Source organism: Cricetulus griseus, chromosome 10 (genome assembly GCF_003668045.3).
Source record: "Cricetulus griseus strain 17A/GY chromosome 10, alternate assembly CriGri-PICRH-1.0, whole genome shotgun sequence".
Taxonomy (NCBI): domain Eukaryota; kingdom Metazoa; phylum Chordata; class Mammalia; order Rodentia; family Cricetidae; genus Cricetulus; species Cricetulus griseus.
The window spans coordinates 5,747,430-5,766,559 of record NC_048603.1 but is presented as its reverse complement, the minus strand read 5'-3'; the positions used below and the strand labels follow the sequence as shown (position 1 = coordinate 5,766,559).

The following is a 19,130-nucleotide window of genomic DNA, read 5'->3' as shown; positions in this document are numbered from 1 at the left end:
ATTATAGGTTTAAAGAGAAATCTGGCAATAGGGAAATGTCCAGAGAGCTACAAATTTGACCCCAATTAACAATCTAAGCAATAGTGGAGAAGCTACATTAAATGCCCTTCCCCTATAATGAGATTGATGACTACCTTATATGACTACGTACAGCCTTCATCCAGTAGCTGATGGAAGCAGAAGCAGACACCACTGCTAAACACTGAGCTGAATTCTGGAATCCAGTTGCAGAGAGGGAGGAGTGATGAGCAAAGGGGTCAAGACTAGGCTGGAGAAACCCACAGAAACAGCTGACCTGAACAAGGGGGAGCTCATGGTCCCCAGAATGATAACTGGGAAACCAGCATGGGACTGATCCAGACCCCCTTGAATGTGGGTGTCAGTTAGGAGGCCTGGGAAGTCTATGGGGCCTCTGGTAGTGGATCAGTATTTATACCTAGAGTATGAATAGAATTTGGGAGCCCACTCCACATAGAGGGATATACTCTCTCAGCCTAGACGCATCGGGGAGGGCCTAGACCCTGCTCCAAATGATATGACAGATTTTGAAGATCCCCATGGAAGGCCACACACTCCCTGCGGAGCAGAAAGGGCATGGGATAGGAGATTAGTGAGAGACAGGGGAGGAGTGGAGGGAGAGGGAACTGGGATTGACATGTAAAACAAGGTGTTTCTAATTTTAATTTTAAAAAATAGAAAAAAGATATATTTATCTTTGTTCAAATTATTTTTAACACATTTTGCAAATTGTCGTCGTTTTAGCAATACATTTTGTACTGCAATATACTTAATCAAAGTTTTTAATTTTTTCAGGCACTTAAAACTACTCCAAAATACATACAGAGTGCAATGGTTAAGCATTTCAACAAATTTTTGAAAGTGGTCAGTGTTATTTTTTTTCTTTGATTCTTGCTTTTTGAAACTTATACATGATTTTCTAGAGTGAGAAAATTCACATAACACCATTGTGACTCAACAAAGGAAAATTTCTCTGAATGCCCCGAATACTAGAGTTGTCAGTCACATTCTTCATACTACTGAGTTAAATTATGGAAATGATGGTGACCAACAAGGAGCCTACCATCTGGTCAAGGTGTAGAGCATAAGAGGTTGCTGGAAGCTCAGCCCTAAAAGGAGCATCTACACAGAACTCCCCCCTCCCAAGTGTCTTTCTGACACAGCAGAACAGCTGCACACATGAAAGCACAGTAGTTGGGACAGCATGAACAAAACCCATGCAAGCTTGAGCCAGACCTAACCCTGCACCAGGAGAGGAGCTGGGCACTAAATCTCAGCCCTGGCTGAGGAACCATTGGCAATTGTTAGTTTCCAGAAGAGGGTTTTCTCTAAGAGTGGAGCTTCTGGTAAGTCAAACACTCCCCAGTGAAAGATCACACATCCAATAACATCTGAGCAGAAGAAAATGTTATTGATTGGTAAGAAAGAAAAGGAAGAAAAACAGAAAGAAAGAAAGAAAGAAAGAAAGAAAGAAAGAAAGAAAGAAAGAAAGAAAGAAAGGGAGAGAGGGAGAGAGGAGGGAGGGAGGGAGAGAGGGAGGGAGGCAGGGAGAGAGGGAGGGAGGGAGGGAGGGAGGAGGAGGAGGAGGGAGGGAGGGAGTGAAAGAAAAGGAGGAAGAGAGAGAGGGAGGAAGAGAGAGAGAGAGAGAGAGAGAGAGAGAGAGAGAGAGAGAGAGAAAGGAAGGAAGAAGGAAGGAAGGAAGGAAGAAAGGAAGGAAGGAAGGAAAAGAAAAAAACAGTGCCCATTTGAGTAGGTTGGGAGAATAGGGATGAGGACATGGATCTGGAAGGAGTTGGAATAGAGGCAGAAATGTCACCATAGGTAGATTAAATTCTCAAAGAACAAGGAAACTATTCTTAAACGGGACCTGTGTCATCGTACATGGAAAAGCATATGAAACGTATTCACCATTTGTTCCATAAAAACTTTTCTTACTAACTGGGCCCTTACCAACTTTTGGCAGCTTTTTGTTTGACTATATGACTTATTATGCATTAGTGTTTCTCAAATTCATTGCTTCAGCAAACAGAATTTCTACATTAAAATGCACATAAGAGCAAAACTCTGTGAATAAACGTTTCACACAATGATGAGAAATGTCAGCTACTATTAAATAATAATAAGGAAAGATACATAAAGAGCTTGATATTGAGAGCAAAAGTAATATGTATAAATTTCATAATTCACAGCTTGATTCTAAGAAATTTAACAGAAAATTCTTTTTATTACATGACAAAATGCTTCCTGATGCCTATATTATTAAAGAAACAGGGACTGTCCTCTATTGTTTTAATTTAATGGTCTACAGTAGCAAAAAGTTAGTAACAATACAAAACTTCTTGTGGAATAATAGCTAAAGATGTGCTCCGTCTTTTTATATTGTGCAATATTTCTTTAAGGATGCAAAGACGGTTGCATTCTTTACTGCTGCATTTGTTTAGCTCATTGAAGCTGTGTTTCTTTGCCTGTCTAAAACAACTGATTGGTTTAGTAAAGACCTGAACAACCAATAGTTAGGCAGGAGAGAGGAATGGAGAGGGGGCTGGTATGGAAAGAGAATGATCAGGAAGAGAATAGAGAGGGAGGAACAAGAAAAGGAGATGAAGATGACGATGCCAGGGGCCAGCCACCCAGTCACACAGCCAGCCATGGAGTAAGAAGGAAATAAAGATACATAGAATAAAGAAAGGCAAAAGGCCCAGAGGAAAAACATTAGAAAAGCTGGGCAGAAACAAGCCAAGCTAAGGCCAGACATTCAAAATTAAGAATAAGTCTCCTTGTGTATTTTGGAAATTGGGTGGCAGGCTCCTAAGAAGCAAAGATAAAAAGAAGGAGGAGGAAGAGGAGGAAAGAGAGAGAGGGGAGAGAGAGATAGAAAAAGAAAGAGAGAGAAAGAAGAAAGGAAGGAAGGAAGGAAGGAGGGAAGGAGGGAAGGAAGGAAGGGAGAGGGGGAAGAGAGAAACACGACAACCTACAACTTCAGGTGAAGATCACAGTTGGATTTATATTTTTCAGCCATTTATTTCACACTGGAGAAATTGATTATTACCGTTTGATAATTCAGTTCTACTCACGGAGGAAGACACATGGGGTTTGGAGAGGATTGTCACCTTCTTTTGTTCTATTACTGCGGATGTAATGAGATCTAACTAAAAATATACACAGCATCACTGTGAAATGATTCTGTAAGCCAGGGGCTTGTGCTGAGATACAGGAATCATGGTGGAAGGAGACCTATCTGTAGTAGGCTAGGCATGTGTGTCTTCCAACTCAGGAAGCAGCCCTCAGTTCGACAAGATTGAAGGATTATAGCCCAGAGTAACAACCAGAATCAGCTTTGAGGGTGAGATATGACATGCATTCTGATGAGAGATCACTTTCCATTTTTACTTCACTTTCCGAGAGACCCTGAACAAGGAACCCAACTGAGATCATTAAGACTTCCCACCCACAGAGCTATGGGACCATATATTTGTGTTATACTCGGGAGATAACAGTAAGTTATCGATGTTCCAAAGTGTGGTAGCCAATCCCTCACTGGTACCTGGTTAACTGTGCCACATATTTACAATTAGAGCATTTCAAAATTGCATTTGAAAATTCCATGTCAATTTTTCCAGAAGGAAAAAAAAAGATGACAGAAATGTAACAATGACAGACTGAGAAATCAAGAGTTCTATTTATAATAACAATGTAAGCTATTTGAAATATGTTTGAAAATGAATGTATAAAACTTGACAGCCAAACCAGAAAACATGCAAACATGAAAATTCACCACCCATTATTATATTTTTTCACCAAAATTCACCACCCATTATTATATTTTTTTCAACATACATTGTACTTGTTTGAAATGTAAACCATCCTAAAAATAACTTTGTTCTTAATGAGTAGAATATAAGATTTCTCTTAAGAAGCACTTAGAAAATATTTGTGTTCTTAACACCCTAAGTATTGTCAAAATTACACCGAAACCTTTGTGATTGTGGTAATGAATATGTATGAATTAACTTGCCAAGTCTAATAAAAAATACTTAGGTATTGAAAAATACCTTTCAGAAATGACTATCATGAAGGAAGTAAATCTCTGAAATCATTTTCCCTTGGAAGAGAAAAGAGTTCAGCAGTGCACACAACTGAAAACTGTCTTCAGAACTTCTCTCTACATAGGATATTTGTTTATGATGGATGTATATTTTATATTTTAATTTTTTATTTTATTTCTCTAGTAAAATATAGTTTATAGAAAGAAAGAAAACACTGGAACAGATGGTATATATTTTGCAAGTTTCTCAGATGTACAATGTTTAAATGTGTGTTGTTGCATTTGTGTGTGTGTGTGTGTGTGTGTGTGTGTGTGTGATTGCTTTCTGGTAGGTCCTGTAAACATCCTAGTATGCATTGCACTCACATATAGATTAGAAGAAACTGTCCGGTGATGTCACTTAGTACTGTGTTGTGCATAGAAATAACAATATTTCTGTTAATGGCAGTGTTAGAGCTGACAGGCTAAATTATGACAACATAGTTCCAGAAACACTGAAATCTGAAAGAATGCCTTTATGGTTAATTGAGCAGATTTTCTTATATAATATAAGTACTCTTGCAGAAATGAAATCATGAACAAAAGATATATAAACCCATGATTGCTATGAGAAATAGTCAGAATAGATTATTCTTACCACTAGAGATTTCATTCATTTAAGAAAAAGAACATATATTTTAGCAGCCTCAGCTGAGCTGGGATTTCTCCATACAACCCTTTGACTACACTGTATTTTACTCTAAAATGTGGTTCATTTAAACCTTATATTGATGTAGTTATTATCTCTTAAAGAAAGTTGTTCCTATGCTGAGGCATAGTCTGGATATGAAAAAGTCAATCCACTCACACTAGCCATTAGTTAAAGCAAGTTCCTGGTGGCTAGTGACTCTGATACCCTCTTCCGGCCACCTCTGGTACTGCACATCTATGGTGCACATACATTAATTCCAAGAGTTTTTATTTTTAAAAAGTCATCTTTTCATAAGATATGAGACAATTAGCTGAGCTCAGCCACTCTTTATGATCCTGATGGTAGTTAGTCTTCCATCACCACATCTGGAGAATTCTGGCTTAAGTACATTAAAGTGGGAATTGGTACCTTTTACATTATCGTCACTTACCTTCATAATACACTTTAAATCCATGAGCACTGACAGCAAAGTCACTGGTCAACCGTAGTGAAAACACAGATTTGGTACTTGTCACTGGTGGTGGTAGGTGGAAGCCTGTTAACCTAAAAGGTAAAATGGAATTCTTAGTGATATAACCATTAGCATCACAGGATTTCTTAAGGCAATTAGAAGTCATGTTATCAAGATTGTTTCTTTCTGTGTATTCATGCATAGATACATTTCCAACTGCAAATTAGCCATTAAGGTACAAGTATATATAAATATATATTTAATAATGTAAGTGTATGTATATTATGCTTTGTAATGCCTATCACAATACCTTTTATATGAAGATTCTCATTAGTTCAAACTTTAGGAATGAGAATTGTGGCAGTTTGTTTTTAAGATTATTGTATACCATTAGTACTAAAGTGATCCTTTATAAGAAAATTTTGTTAGATTGTTATTGTGTGTGTGTAGACCCTTGAACTATCAATGTAGTACAATGTAATATATATATATATATATATATATATATATATATATATGAGAACAGAAATTAACCACACAAGTTTAAATACTTTAAAGTAGTTAGTTTTTCAGGTAAAAATGACAGTCTGTGGCAAAAAGCTGCTAATTCAACCACCAACCCCAAAACATGTATCTGTTTCTCCTTAAGACAATACAGGATTTTTATAGGCTCAGGGGTGTTTTGTGTGTATTTGCTCTTTGTTTCGTCATTTGTTAAGGAGTGATATATGGTAAAATTTTAAAGCTATCCGTTTTTTACACCTTCAGGTTAATTACAGTTAAAATTCATTAATAGCTTGTGACATACTAAAGTGTAACTAGATTATTTCCTTCTTAATGTCAGTAAAAGACAAAATGACTAGTGACAACTAGCTCTCATCATAAGCCACTAATTGAGCTTTGATACCGTAATAGCAGTTTTAAGTATCATTATTCTTCTTATACTTTGACCGAAATGTCAATGCAATAAAAATGGCAAATAATATCCGGAAATATTAATGGAGGTTGTTTTAACTGTGGACCCTGAGGCTGCAGTTAGAAAGTAATAAAAAAAAGAAAGAAAACCACACCAGGCAGAAAAGCAATTTAATCTTCATAATTTTGTGCTAAATAACTGGCAGTAGTTTAAAGAAAACAAATTTTAATATGAGAAGAACACAAAAATGAAAACAGAAAATGTATCTTTACCTTCAGAGTTAAATGCATCATATTTTGAGAACCATGTGTGCATAAACAGTAGCATTAACTTACTTGCCTTAATATTAACACATATTTGGATTCTTTCGAGCTTTTCCAATATGTTTTCAATAAAAGACTTGTAAATCTTCAAGCAGCTTCTTTCCATTCCAGTATAATCACAACTTTGGATGCTTCTCTTGATATGTAAGCCACATCCCTTATGGTATAAGCCATTTTGAAAAATAATAACAGTTTGTGGTGTGTGTGTGTGTGTGTGTGTGTGTGTGTGTGTGTGTGTGTGTGTGTGTGTGTGTGTATGTGAACCTGGAGTGTATGTTTAAAAATGTCCTTACTGGTTGCTATGCACATGTGTGCCTGTGAAGGCCAAGCATCAATATTGGATATATTCCTTGATCATTATCTACTTTATTTGGGTAAACATGGTCTCTCACTGAACCAGGAACTTACTGGTAGAGTCTGTCTTGCAAAGAGTTCCAGGAATCCTGCTATCTTCCCAGGCCCCACCTTTCAGCACTAGTATTACAGACAGACCTGCACTGTTACTTCTGGGTTTGACATGGGTACAACAATTCAAAATACAGTCCCTGTGCTTATACTCAAGTCTTTTCAAACTATACTTTCAACCCAGACCTTAGTTTTGTGAGTTGTAGTTTTTTTTCATTTCTTATTTAAATTGGAAACAAGATTGTTTTACATGTCAATCCTAGTTCCCTCTCCCGATCCTCCTCCCCTGCCCCCCACTAACACCCTACCTATCCCATAGGGAGGGTGAGGCCTTCCATGGGAGATCATCAGAGTCTATCATATCCTTTGGGATAGGGCCTAGGCCCATCCCATGTGTCTAGGCTCAGGGAGTATCCCTCTATGTGGAATGGGCTCCAAAAGTCTATTCCTATGCTAGGGATAAGTACTGATCTGTTACAAGAGGCCCCATAGATTTCTGAGGCCTCCTCACTGACACCCATGTTCATGGTTCATGGGGTGGTAATGAGATTGATGACTGACTTATATGCCATCCTAGAGCCTTCATCCAGCAGCTGGTGGAAGTAGAAGCAGACACCCACAGCTAAACACTGAACTGAACTGGAATCCAGTTGTAGAGAAGGAAGAGTGAGTTTTTTCCTAGGCATATGGTTAGAGTTGTATTTGCTATCTGAATATATATATATATATATATATATATATATATATATATATCACATCTGAAGTTATACTGTTAGTAAAACACATCTCACTTGTGTTAACATCAGGTGACATTCTCAGAATGACCAAGACACTTTCGAATTCAGTGACATTTTCCCAACATATCAGATACAGCAAACTTTAAGAATGGAGAATGAATGTGTTACGTTTATATCCCTTGTTCAAGTTACCACAAATATATACATTGCATATTATCACCTCAATACAGGCTTGCCCAGGGCACAGCTCGGCTGATTCTCTGCTTAGAGCTTCACAGGCTACAGTTAAATTATCCCTTAGCCTTAATGGTTTCCTGAAGGCTCTGAACTATATCAGCCTCTAATTCAAGGCAATAAGGCTGTTGCCAGAATTCGGCTTCAAGTAGTTGTGGAATTCAGCTCTTCCTCATTGGCTAAAGAATTGAATTGTTCTCAGGCCCAAGACCTTGCCTGTATCCATGACTTCTTTTATGGCCCACTTCCTTCATCATTTGAGCTGGATCTCATCGTTCTTTTCTTTCTTCTCATCCTTTTAGCTCGTCTCTCTTCTGCCTTCAACTAGAGAAGGTGTTCTACTTTTAAATCCTAGTGCAATTAATTTACAGTAGTTGGATCGGCCTATTTAACATCTGTAATCTTTATTCCACCTGCAAGTTTTCCTGGGCCATGCTATCAGACATTTCCAATTGTTCTAACAGAACCAATACTCTGTCAATTTTAATTATTAGTGAGCACTAGCTAGATAGAATATGGCAAGATGAAACTTCAAATACGCCTTAAATACATATCTGAAGCAAATGTGCCTTTTAAATCTGGGCAAGTCCTGATTGAAAGGGATGTGAGCAAATGTATAGTGTGATTACAACTTTTTCCTCTTACTTTTGTAGTTCATAAAACTTTATATAAATAAAATGTACACAAATTGCTGAATTGACACATTTCTGAGTAAGGAATAAAACATTGCTTATAATATTGAATTCTGGTTTGGTGTCCCATTATTTATTGTTCTTGCGAAGAGACAGCCATCATCCTGACTTCTATCAAATAATAGATTTTCACATTTAAAAGATTTATACGTACTGAAATACATAAAAATTATGCTGCCTCTGGATTCTTTGACTTAATAGCACATTTGTTATATGACGACAGAATAGAACCATTGATCATTTTTCTGCAGGGTTCCTTTCTACATATATTCCTTACTCACTTATTATCATTTATTATTGCTCCCCAGGTAGGTCTGTTATGAACAATATTGTCATAAATATTTTACATGCTTTGAAAACATATTCACACAATTCTACGGGGAGTACATATATAATTGAAAATATATGTATAATTTCTCAATTAAACTGTTTCTGCACTGGTGAGATAAGAATATAACTATTGTACCTTTACAGCTATTGTGTCTAGTTGAACTTATGTCCTGCTCAACGGGAATGAAAAACACACCTCTTTCTGGAAAACTAACTACAGAGGGCTAGTGAGGTCACGTATTTTAAATAAGAACCCACTGTTGCCACTTTATTAAAGCAACATCCCTTTAACTGCACTGTGAATATTTATCTTCCGACCAACAGAAAAGTGTCATTAAAGAACCTTCTCTTTTCAAAAGATCTTTACAAAAAACCACAACTGATTAAAATGCTGGAACCATGGTGTGCCCAGGCCAATAGATACAGCAATAATGCAACTCGTGCACCTCGGGCTTGGGGAACACCATTGAAGAAAAGAAAAAACACAAAAAGTTTAGGAGCCATAAGCCCAGGAAACCTGCTGTGAGATTGTGTCTTCCAGAATTAACAGGGAAGCTGCAGAAATGATACCTGAACAATATGGTTTCCAAAACAAGACCAGAAGAAGTTTATCACCAGTGGACGAGCTAACATGGAAGGCAGAAATTTTATGGAGCCCCACCCCTAGGCAAAGAACCATGGCTAATTGATGAAAGTTGAGAGCAGGAGAAATAGTCTTCCCCCTGGATGAGCTCCCTAATTGGTTAATTAGTACCAAGTGGTAAGCCCTGAAATCATATACCTACAATTACTATTATATGGAATGAACAAGGGACATTTATATATTTATGCATGCATATGTACCTAAATTATGTGTATACATATATGTTATGTATACATACAAATATATATATATATATATATATATGATTCCATGATGTATTATACATATATATTATATAACAGAAAAGTGTGTGTGTGTGTGTGTGTGTGTGTGTGTGTGTGTGTGTTACAGAAAGGTTTGGGAAGGAAGCGATCTGAAGTATCCATATAAGGGATCAGAAGGAAAGAAAGAGGAATTATTCAATTACTTACTAATTTAAAGAAAAGAAAAACAGAGGTAAATATTAAAAATAAAGTATTTCCCACATTGAAGGGTACAGATTATTTTTCTACAAGCAAAAAAAAAAAAAAAAAAAAAAAAAAAAAAAAAAAAAAAACATTCTCAGAAAAAGTGAAGTTCAAATCTTTCTAAAGCACAGATATATCAGTAAGCCTAAATCCAAACCAGGCAGGTAAATCATATTTGATGCATCCTCTGATGGATGCTCTTTGATTCCAGGCTTGGAGCCACAGAACTCTTTAAGGCGTCACCTTACGTGGCTAATGGAACATTACAGACATAATCAAGAGCTACAGAGTTGGAAGTCTCGCTGTCCTGTTTGAATAGCTCCAGGGAACTCACAAAATAGAGTCAGTGGCTAGAGAGAAAGATGAAATTACAGAATCAGAAGGGAAAATGATACAATTGCTGCCTTGGAAGCGGGAAGCAGATGATAAGTCAAGTAATATCAGGTAGCTAGGATTAACTGGGAAAGGGAGGAACAGACCACCTCAAATCTTCACACACACACGCAAATTGTAGCCTTGAGCAACTGTATCTCACCCAGTGGAATCCAACTTGAACTGCAGCCCCACAGTGCTACACACTGGTACACCTGTGTGGTTCCATTATTACATTGGCAGAAGCTTCCCAGCAATGGAAGCTAGTGCACAGCTCTCCTTTGTATTTTAGAAGCATAAAGTATCCACATTAATATCAATGTGCCCTGTAATTTACCATGGAATCCCTTTGGAACCCAGTGACTGCTCTGAAACTCATGGATTCAGAAAGTTTTGCACAATGTTTACTTGTTTATCATTATAAGATATGGAGATCTATGTGGGGTGAATATGGAGTTTTCATCACAGGAAAATAAGACAGGGCTACATTTAATAACTTTCAAGTTCACAGTAAAGTCATTTCTATTGTCTTTGTTATTATTTCTAATTCTTCCTTTTTAAAAATTACTGTTGTATTACTTAATGTGTGAGAGTATTTTGGCCTGTGTTTATGTCTGTGTACCATGGGTGCACTTGGAAGCCAGAAAATGGCATCAGATCACCTGAACCTTGAATTAAGGACATTTTTGGGTCACCGTGTAAGTGCTGGGACTCAAACCACAGTATTCTGAAAGAGCAAACAGGGCTCTTAACTACAGACCACCTCTAATCACAGGCCAACATCATTTTTTCTAATGAACCCCCAGGGCAGCCTTCCTTTGTCTTTATCCGACTAATTAAACCATTAAACATTTTACATGCAAATATTAACATATTAATTATGTATTTGACTATAAATTTGTATTCACACATATTTAAATAACCTATTTTAGGTAGCCTTTAGATGTTTGGTAACATGTAAATTCTTTTACAGTAAAGGCTACCTGCAGGTAAACATAAAGATTCAGCATGTAACATAATGATATGTATGTAGAGATTTCTTTTTTGGGTTTCACTTCAAATAACGAAGGAAGAGTATGATGGTTATATCATGGGTATTGACAAAGACTTCTTTTTTTCTCTCCTGTAAGACTTGATTTGGAGAAACTGAAGATCTATATCGAGTAAGTGTTCATTGTATTAATTTCTGTTATAGGTGTTATTTCATGAATGTTTGTGCTTCTAGTTTGGTTCTAAGCATCAAGAAGACCATTTGGTGATCTCTCTATTCTACCATCCATGCTTCAACTACTGCCTATCCCAGAAGAAGCCTTCATTAAGTACTTCCTCAATGAATCATTTGAGTTGCCATTCATTTCTCTAAGGTTTGGGGAATCCTTGATGAATAGAAGACAGAAAGATGTTAAGAATCAGAGGGGATGGATGACACCAAGGAAATGGCGTTTTACAGACACTGCAGGGCTGTTGCACATGTGAATTCACAATCATCATGACAGGTGCATGAGACCTCTAGGCAAGAGCCCCACTAGAGAGGACAAAAGGACATTCAATCCCACCACCAGCTGAGCCTCTATTAGCATTTGCTGGCTAAGGGGGGGAGGAAGGGTAAGAGTTTATGTTCTGTTCAATGATGTGTCCTCTAGTAGGATGACCACACAGAGCAAGCCCAAATCCCAACATTTGCTGAGCATCAGATGGATTTGATGGGAAAGACAACAGACAGAGAGAGACAGAGACAGCGACAGAGACACAGTTTAGTTGGGGATGTTTGTGTGTGTAAAGGAGAGAAATAAGATTACATATAAGTACCCAGCAAACCATACCACCCGGTTAGATTAATTTTCAGTAGGGAAGTAGCTTTGCTAGCTATTGGTGATTTTTTTCATTAATGCATAGTAGTTCTTCATTGCCTTCTAGCTCTTCCTTCTGTGACTCCATAAACATCACCAGGCTAGGCGACTTAACGTTCTGTTGGCTTGAAGATTCATACTCTTATCTAAGTCACATACTTCTCAGGAAACCCCTGTAGGTTTATGAGGACACAGATGAATTGGAAAAAAGTTCTGCCTTCACTGAAAAAAAAATCATTTGTCTCAAGGAAAACCATAGTGAGAAAAGAAATGGATTGGGGTCAGAAGTTATAAGTTTGTTTCTATGCCCCAGCGCGTGCCAGCTGCATGAATTTAAACAGCTTACAATGATTTCTGAGCTGTCATTCTTTCAACAGCAGAGAAAGTATGACTGTTCTATAGACCTTCTTTTAAGGGAAATGCGACTCAACCCACTCTACCACTTCATCACATATTCCTGTGAGGAAAACCTTATGACAGGATAGTCATTTAACAATCCATAGCACAGTGAGTTCCCACAGTGTTTGAATCAGTACAAGTGACTTTATAAAAAAAATACATTTATTTGTTTGGTTTTTTAGATAGGGTTTATCTGTGGCTTTGGAGGCTGTCCTGGAACTAGCTCTTTTAGTCCAGGCTGGTCTCGAACTTACAGAGATCCACCTGCCTCTGCCTCCCAAGTGCTGGGATTAAAGGAGTGTACTACCACCGCTCAGCTATAAAAAATACTTTTATCCATCATATATTGTAGTGTTTTACCACCCAGAAATTGAGAACACAGGTGATATGAAAAATATATCTGCATGTTTAAATTCAGATCTCATATTTTAAGCCTCTCAAATCATATTAGCTTTGTTTGAAAATAGGTTTTTGGATAATTGTATCTTAAAAGAAACTTCAAATGGACTTGCACAAGAGGCAGAGCTTCCCTTTAACTTCTGGTGTCAAAGGACAGAAAATAATGTCTTCTGAGCCAGTGGCTTCATGGAACCACTTGAAATTCCTTGGCAATTGGAACATTTTACACTTTTACGAGTGGCTTCTTATCAGAGTCTACTGGCTATGCAGTTAGAGATCAGATCAATACAGTACTTATGCCTCCTTTTGAGAAATTAACCTTGCCACATTTTGTCTTACAAAGATGGGGAACATTTATAGTTTCTCACTAACTATAAGAAGTTGGAAGGTGAATCTAATAAACCACTTAAAATTTACACCAATGACTTATATGGAAAGAAAAATAATTACTAGGTAACTGATTCAAAATTGAAATAGATTTAAACTGTAAGAAAAAACACTTAAAATGCCAATATACATGCTTTTTTCAATAAAAAGTTAGGATTTTTCTGAGATAGAGATATGATGGCATATTGCATAGTGAAATAAAAGAAAACCTTAAATGAGAACTACTGTACATATCCCTGATTTTAAGTAGTACTGCAAATCTATCATAAAAAGCCAAAGAATTAGAAAAACACTAACATGGCATTTTTATGGAAACAAAAGCAAAAAGAAATGATGAATGGATTGAAGTTGACCAGGATATAAATCCACACAACTCAAGGGACACATGATTTTTTATAAAGAAACCAAAAACATATACTAGGAAAAAAAGACAACATTTTAAATCATTGTTCTGGTCAAACTGGATGCCTGCATGTAGAATCATCCAAATGTGTCCATATGAGTCTACCTACAAAAAACTCAGCCCCAAATGGATCAAATCTCAACATAAATCCTGATCTACTGCATCTGATAAAAGAAAGGGAAAGGGTAGACAAGAGTCTTGAACTTGTTTTCCCAGAAGACTTTTTGAAGAGAACATCTTTAACATAGCAATTGAGAACAACTGTTACGATAAGTCTTTACTCCTTCCCCCAAGCACCACCACCACTTGGGCGCTTTCCACCAGGCTGCCCAAGTTCCACCCTCTGCCATGTTAAGGTCCCAAGTAACACACAGAGATCTATATTAGGTACAAATGCTGCTTGGCCAATTGACTAGGATTTCTTATATGCTAAGTCAGTCTGAATTATCAACCATAATCATAAGACTTATCTTAGAGGATGACGGTGGCATGCATCCTGCCTTCCCAGACTCAAACAACAGTTAATGAATGTCACTTCAAGAAAATGAGAAACTTCTGCACTCCAAATATATCATCATTCAGACAATGCAGCCCTCTACTGAATCTGAAAAGATTTTTACCAATTACAATCCAATATAGTGGTCTAATATCCAAAATACGAAAAGATCTCAAAAAACTATTTATCAAGAAGATCATACAATTTTAAGATGAGTTAAGATCTGAACAAAGAATTGTCAATAGAGGAAACTCAAACTCAGATGACTGAGAAACATTTAATGAATGGTCAACATCCTTAGACATCAGTGGAATGCAAATCAAAACTACTTTGAGATTCAGTCTTACACCTATCAAAATGGCTAAGATCAATAATACCAGTGACATCTGTTGGGGAGGATGTGGAACAATGGGAACACTTCCCAACACTTGGACAGATGCTATGGAAATCAGTATGTTGGTTCCTCAGAAAAGATGGAAATCTATGTACCTTAAGACCCAACTGTGGCATTCTTGGGCATATACCCAAAAGATACTTCATTTCTACCACAAAGACATTTGCTCAACCATGTTCATTGCTGCTCTATTCATAATAGCCAGAAACTGGTATAATTTATAAAGATAACTCATAATCTCGATGGCTGGCCCTCAATGGGAAAATATGTGAAAGAAAATTTACATTTCTTTCCAGAAAATGTGGTGTATTTACACAATGGAGTTTTACTCATTCATTAAAAAAAGCCATATACCCAAATGATGCTGACTCATATCACAAGGATGCTTGCTCAACTATGTTCACAGCAGCTTTATTTGCAATCACCAGAACATGGAAACCACCCAGATGTATCTCAATGAAACCTGGAAACCACCCTCAGCTGAAGAATGGAAAAAGAAAATGTGGTACATTTACACAATGGAGTATCTCTCAGCTGTTAAAATCAATGACACCTGGAAATTTGCAGGCAAGTGGAAGGGACTAGAAAAAAAAATCCTGAGTGAGATAACCCAGAAAGACAAACATGGTATGTACTCACTCACAAGTAGAAATTAGCTGTAAAGTAAACAGTGACCATGCTACAATCCACAGACCCACAGAGGCCCAAGGGGATGGGGTTCACAGATTTCCCTGTGAAGGGGAAATAGAAGAGATGCCCTAGGTGGACTAGGGGCAGGTTGGGATGGGAATTTGAGGCATCAGAGTGGGGATGGATGAAGGGGGATAGTACTGAAAGACATAAATTGAAAGGGGGTATTTCAGGGTCAGATAGAAACCTGATGCAGGGGAAACCCCCAACATCTACAAGGATGACCTAGCTAAGACTCCTAGCAATAGTAGATGCATAGCCTGAACTGGCCATTCTCTGTGATGCAATAGGGGACTTTCCAAATTATCATCAGAGAGGCTTCATCCAGTAACTGATGGAAACAGATGCAGAGATCTGTTGAGAGCCGAATCTCAGGGCTTGGCGTGAGATCCTAGGCCATGCTTGGCAGGCCACACAGTTAACCTTTACATAACAGTTCCTTAGAACCTCAGCTCAAGGAAAGAAATGACCCAGTCCTCCACCCACAGGCTCAGTCACCGAGGCAACCCTCCTTGGACCTCTTACTCATAAACTCTTTATCTTGACAAACATCCTGCCTACACTAACACCTGGCTCACAAACAACCCATTCTGCCCCTCCCCATATCCTCAATATTTAAGCTAGCCTGAGAAAAGTAGTTTGCCACTTGATCAGAATCCTGTCTTGTGGTCGTTCTTTCTGCGTCTCTTGTCCCCATTCCCTATCCCTGACTCTCTTGCCCCAGGTTGATGTCCTGCAGGTTGGGACACAGGTCCACAGTCAAACTTTAGGCTGAGCTCAGGGAATCCTGCTGAAGAGACGGAGGAGGGATCATAGGAGCCAGAGGGGTCAAGGACCTCACAGGACAACCCAAAGAAACAACTTACCTGGCACATAGAAGTCCACAGAGTTTGAACCAACAACCAAGGATCCCACATGGATCCAAATGAGACCCTCTACATATATGTGACAGTTGTGGTCTACTTGTGGGACTCTTAACAATAAGAGCAGAGGCTGTCCCTAATGCCTTGGCTAGCTTTTTGGGAACATATCTGTCCTACCGGATTGCCTTGCCCAGCCTTAATGCAAGGGGAGGTGCTTAGTTTTGCTTCAACTTCATATTCCATGCTTTGTTGATACCAATGGGAGGCCTGCCCATTTCTGAAAAGAACCCTAAGAGGAATGGATTGACAGGGCACAGAAGGGAAGTAGAGGGAGGGAAAGGGAGGAGAGTGGGGAGGGGAAACAAATAAATTAAATGAAAAATAACACCATGAAATTTGCAAGTAAACATTTGCAACTAGAAAAATAAGTATCCCAATTGAGGTATACCGGATCAAGAAAGACAAATACATTATGCATCTGCTTATAAGTGTTGTTTAAGTACAACATGCTAACTGATTGTGCCACTGGAGCACAACTGATAACCAAGCTACCATCCATAGAACTGCAAAGATTAGGTAGAGAGTAGGGGACTAGTGGGCAAAGAGATCTCATTATGAAAGGGAAATAGAATAGATAGATATGGTTGTTTGGGAGCCAAAATGAGAACTGGGAAATGGGGAAAAAGAGATTAGGGAGAAATGTGGGGAGAGTCAGTTAAAATTTAGAGCCATTTGAGGGGTAGCTTGGAAATCCAGTACAGGAGAAGCCTTCTAAAATATATGCATATATGAAGGCAGTTTTCAGAGAAATTGCCTACAATGGCAGATAGTCCAGACCTGTCATCTTTTGGTACCAAATGTAGTTGTCAGTAGCAAGATTCGATTACATATAATGGACGTGTTAGCCTTAGGTGTACCATGGGAATCCCCAAACAACACAGTCTCTAAGTTGCCATGACTACAGGCTGTTCCCAGAAACTGACAGCAAGGGTCCATTGCTTAAAACAACACATACAAAACTCATGGAATGTGAAGAAATTGCACTGGTGGCTACATACAGCCTTCACCCTTACATGCTACACCTTGGCTGCAGGAAGAACTCTGCTACCAATAGATATATGTAAAGATTAGGCCCTCACAAAACCTTTGATCTACAATAGTATCCTGTCTTCAAGGTATGCTGGGGCAAGGGTGGCACAAATCTTGTGAGAGTAACCAACCAATACCCGATTTTAAGGCCCATTCCACAAGATGAAACCCATACCCTAAGCTTCTTTGTTGACAGAAAATCAGAGACCATATAGGCCAGGTACTGAGAGTAAAACCAAATACTACTGTGCTAAAAATAAATGTCTCAATAAAATGACACCTGATATACTAATGACATTGGGATATACTTATATAGTAGTGCCTTGCTCAGACATTCAATTATCACCAAGAAGCTTCCTCCTGTGGCAGACAGGAACAGATATAGAGATCCACAGACAGACATTATGCAGAGAGAGAGAGAGAGAGAGAGAGAGAGAGAGAGAGAGAGAGAGAGAGACTTTGAACCACTCAGCCTTAACTGAGATGGCTCCATCAAATCCCACCCCTCAGGGATCAGGGAACCCTGAAGAACTGGAAGTAGAATGAGTTATAAGAGTCAGAGGGGTTGAAGACACCAAGGAAACAAAGCCCTCTAAATCAGCATAGTCAAAGCTCATATGAAGTTACAGAGATTAAGGCAGCATATACAGTGCCTGCCCTTGTCTATAGCAGGCCTGATGTTATGGCTTCCAGTTTAGTGTTTTAAGGGGATTTCTGAGTGTAGCATCAACCTGGCCTCTAATGTTTTGTGTCTTCTCTTTGTGTTCTTTTCCTTCTATTTGTCTTGGCAAACTGCAACGTGGTCATTTTTTGTTTTGTCTTATTATATTTTATCTTGTGATATTTTAAAATAATCAAAGTAGGTTAGTCATAATGAGTACTTTTAACTTTATCTAATTATATTTAATTGTATGATACTATTACTGGAAGATTTGATCTACCCTATTCCCTAAAAGAATAATCAAGAAATTTAAAATATTCATATTAACTATCAACTTCCTATAATAGTTAAAGCTTTTTTCCTGGAAAAACAAACAATCTAAAAGTCATCACATTGAGTTGAAATGCTACTGTAAAATAGTACAGCTTTTTCAACATCCTTAGTCATCAGGGAAATGCAAATCAAAACAACTTTGAGACACCATCTTACTCCTGTCAGAATGGCTAAAATCGAAAACACCAATGACAGTTTATGCTGGAGAGGATGCGGAGAAAGAGGAACACTCCTCCACTGCTGGTAGGAGTGCCAACTTGTACAGCCACTGTGGAAATCAGTATGGTGACTCCTCAAGAAAATGGGAATCAGTCTACCACAAGATCCAGCAATTCCACTCCTAGGCATATACCCAAAAGAAGCACATTCATATAACAAGGACATATGTTCAAACATGTTCATAGCAGCATTATTTGTAATAGCCAGAAACTGGAAGCAGCCTAGATGCCCCTCAACCGAAGAATGGATAGAGAAATTATGGTACATTTACACAATGGGCATTTACACAATAGTACATTTACTACTCAGCAGAGAAAAAACAATGGAATCTTGAAATTTGCAGGAAAATGGATGGAACTCGAAGAAACCATTCTGAGTGAGTTAACCCAATCACAAAAAGACAAACATGATATGTACTCACTCATATGTGGACCTGCTTTATGATACACAGTAGTGACCATGCTTTATCAGAGCTGTTTTTAATGATGTTGCTCAGAATGGTTTCCTCCAAGATGATGACTGAGAAACTAATTTAAAAAAAAAAATGGTGCCAAGTACCACAAGAGTAACAGAACTATGCTGTCTTCTGGGATTTTGTTTTTTACTTTTTTGTTGTTGTTTGT

The 19,130-nt window shown here is 38.0% G+C and overlaps 1 protein-coding gene across 3 annotated transcripts in view; it reads right to left on the bottom strand.

Annotated features, from left to right (window-relative positions):
* Positions 1–19,130, bottom strand: part of LOC100774887 (CUB and sushi domain-containing protein 3) — a 1,055,385-nt gene that overhangs the window by 894,430 nt on the left and 141,825 nt on the right. For all 3 annotated transcript variants that reach the window (XM_027431430.2, XM_027431431.2, XM_027431432.2), the window contains exon 3: positions 5,185–5,297. In XM_027431430.2, the coding sequence (XP_027287231.1) occupies positions 5,185–5,297 (113 nt within the window). The remainder of the gene's footprint in view (positions 1–5,184; positions 5,298–19,130) is intronic.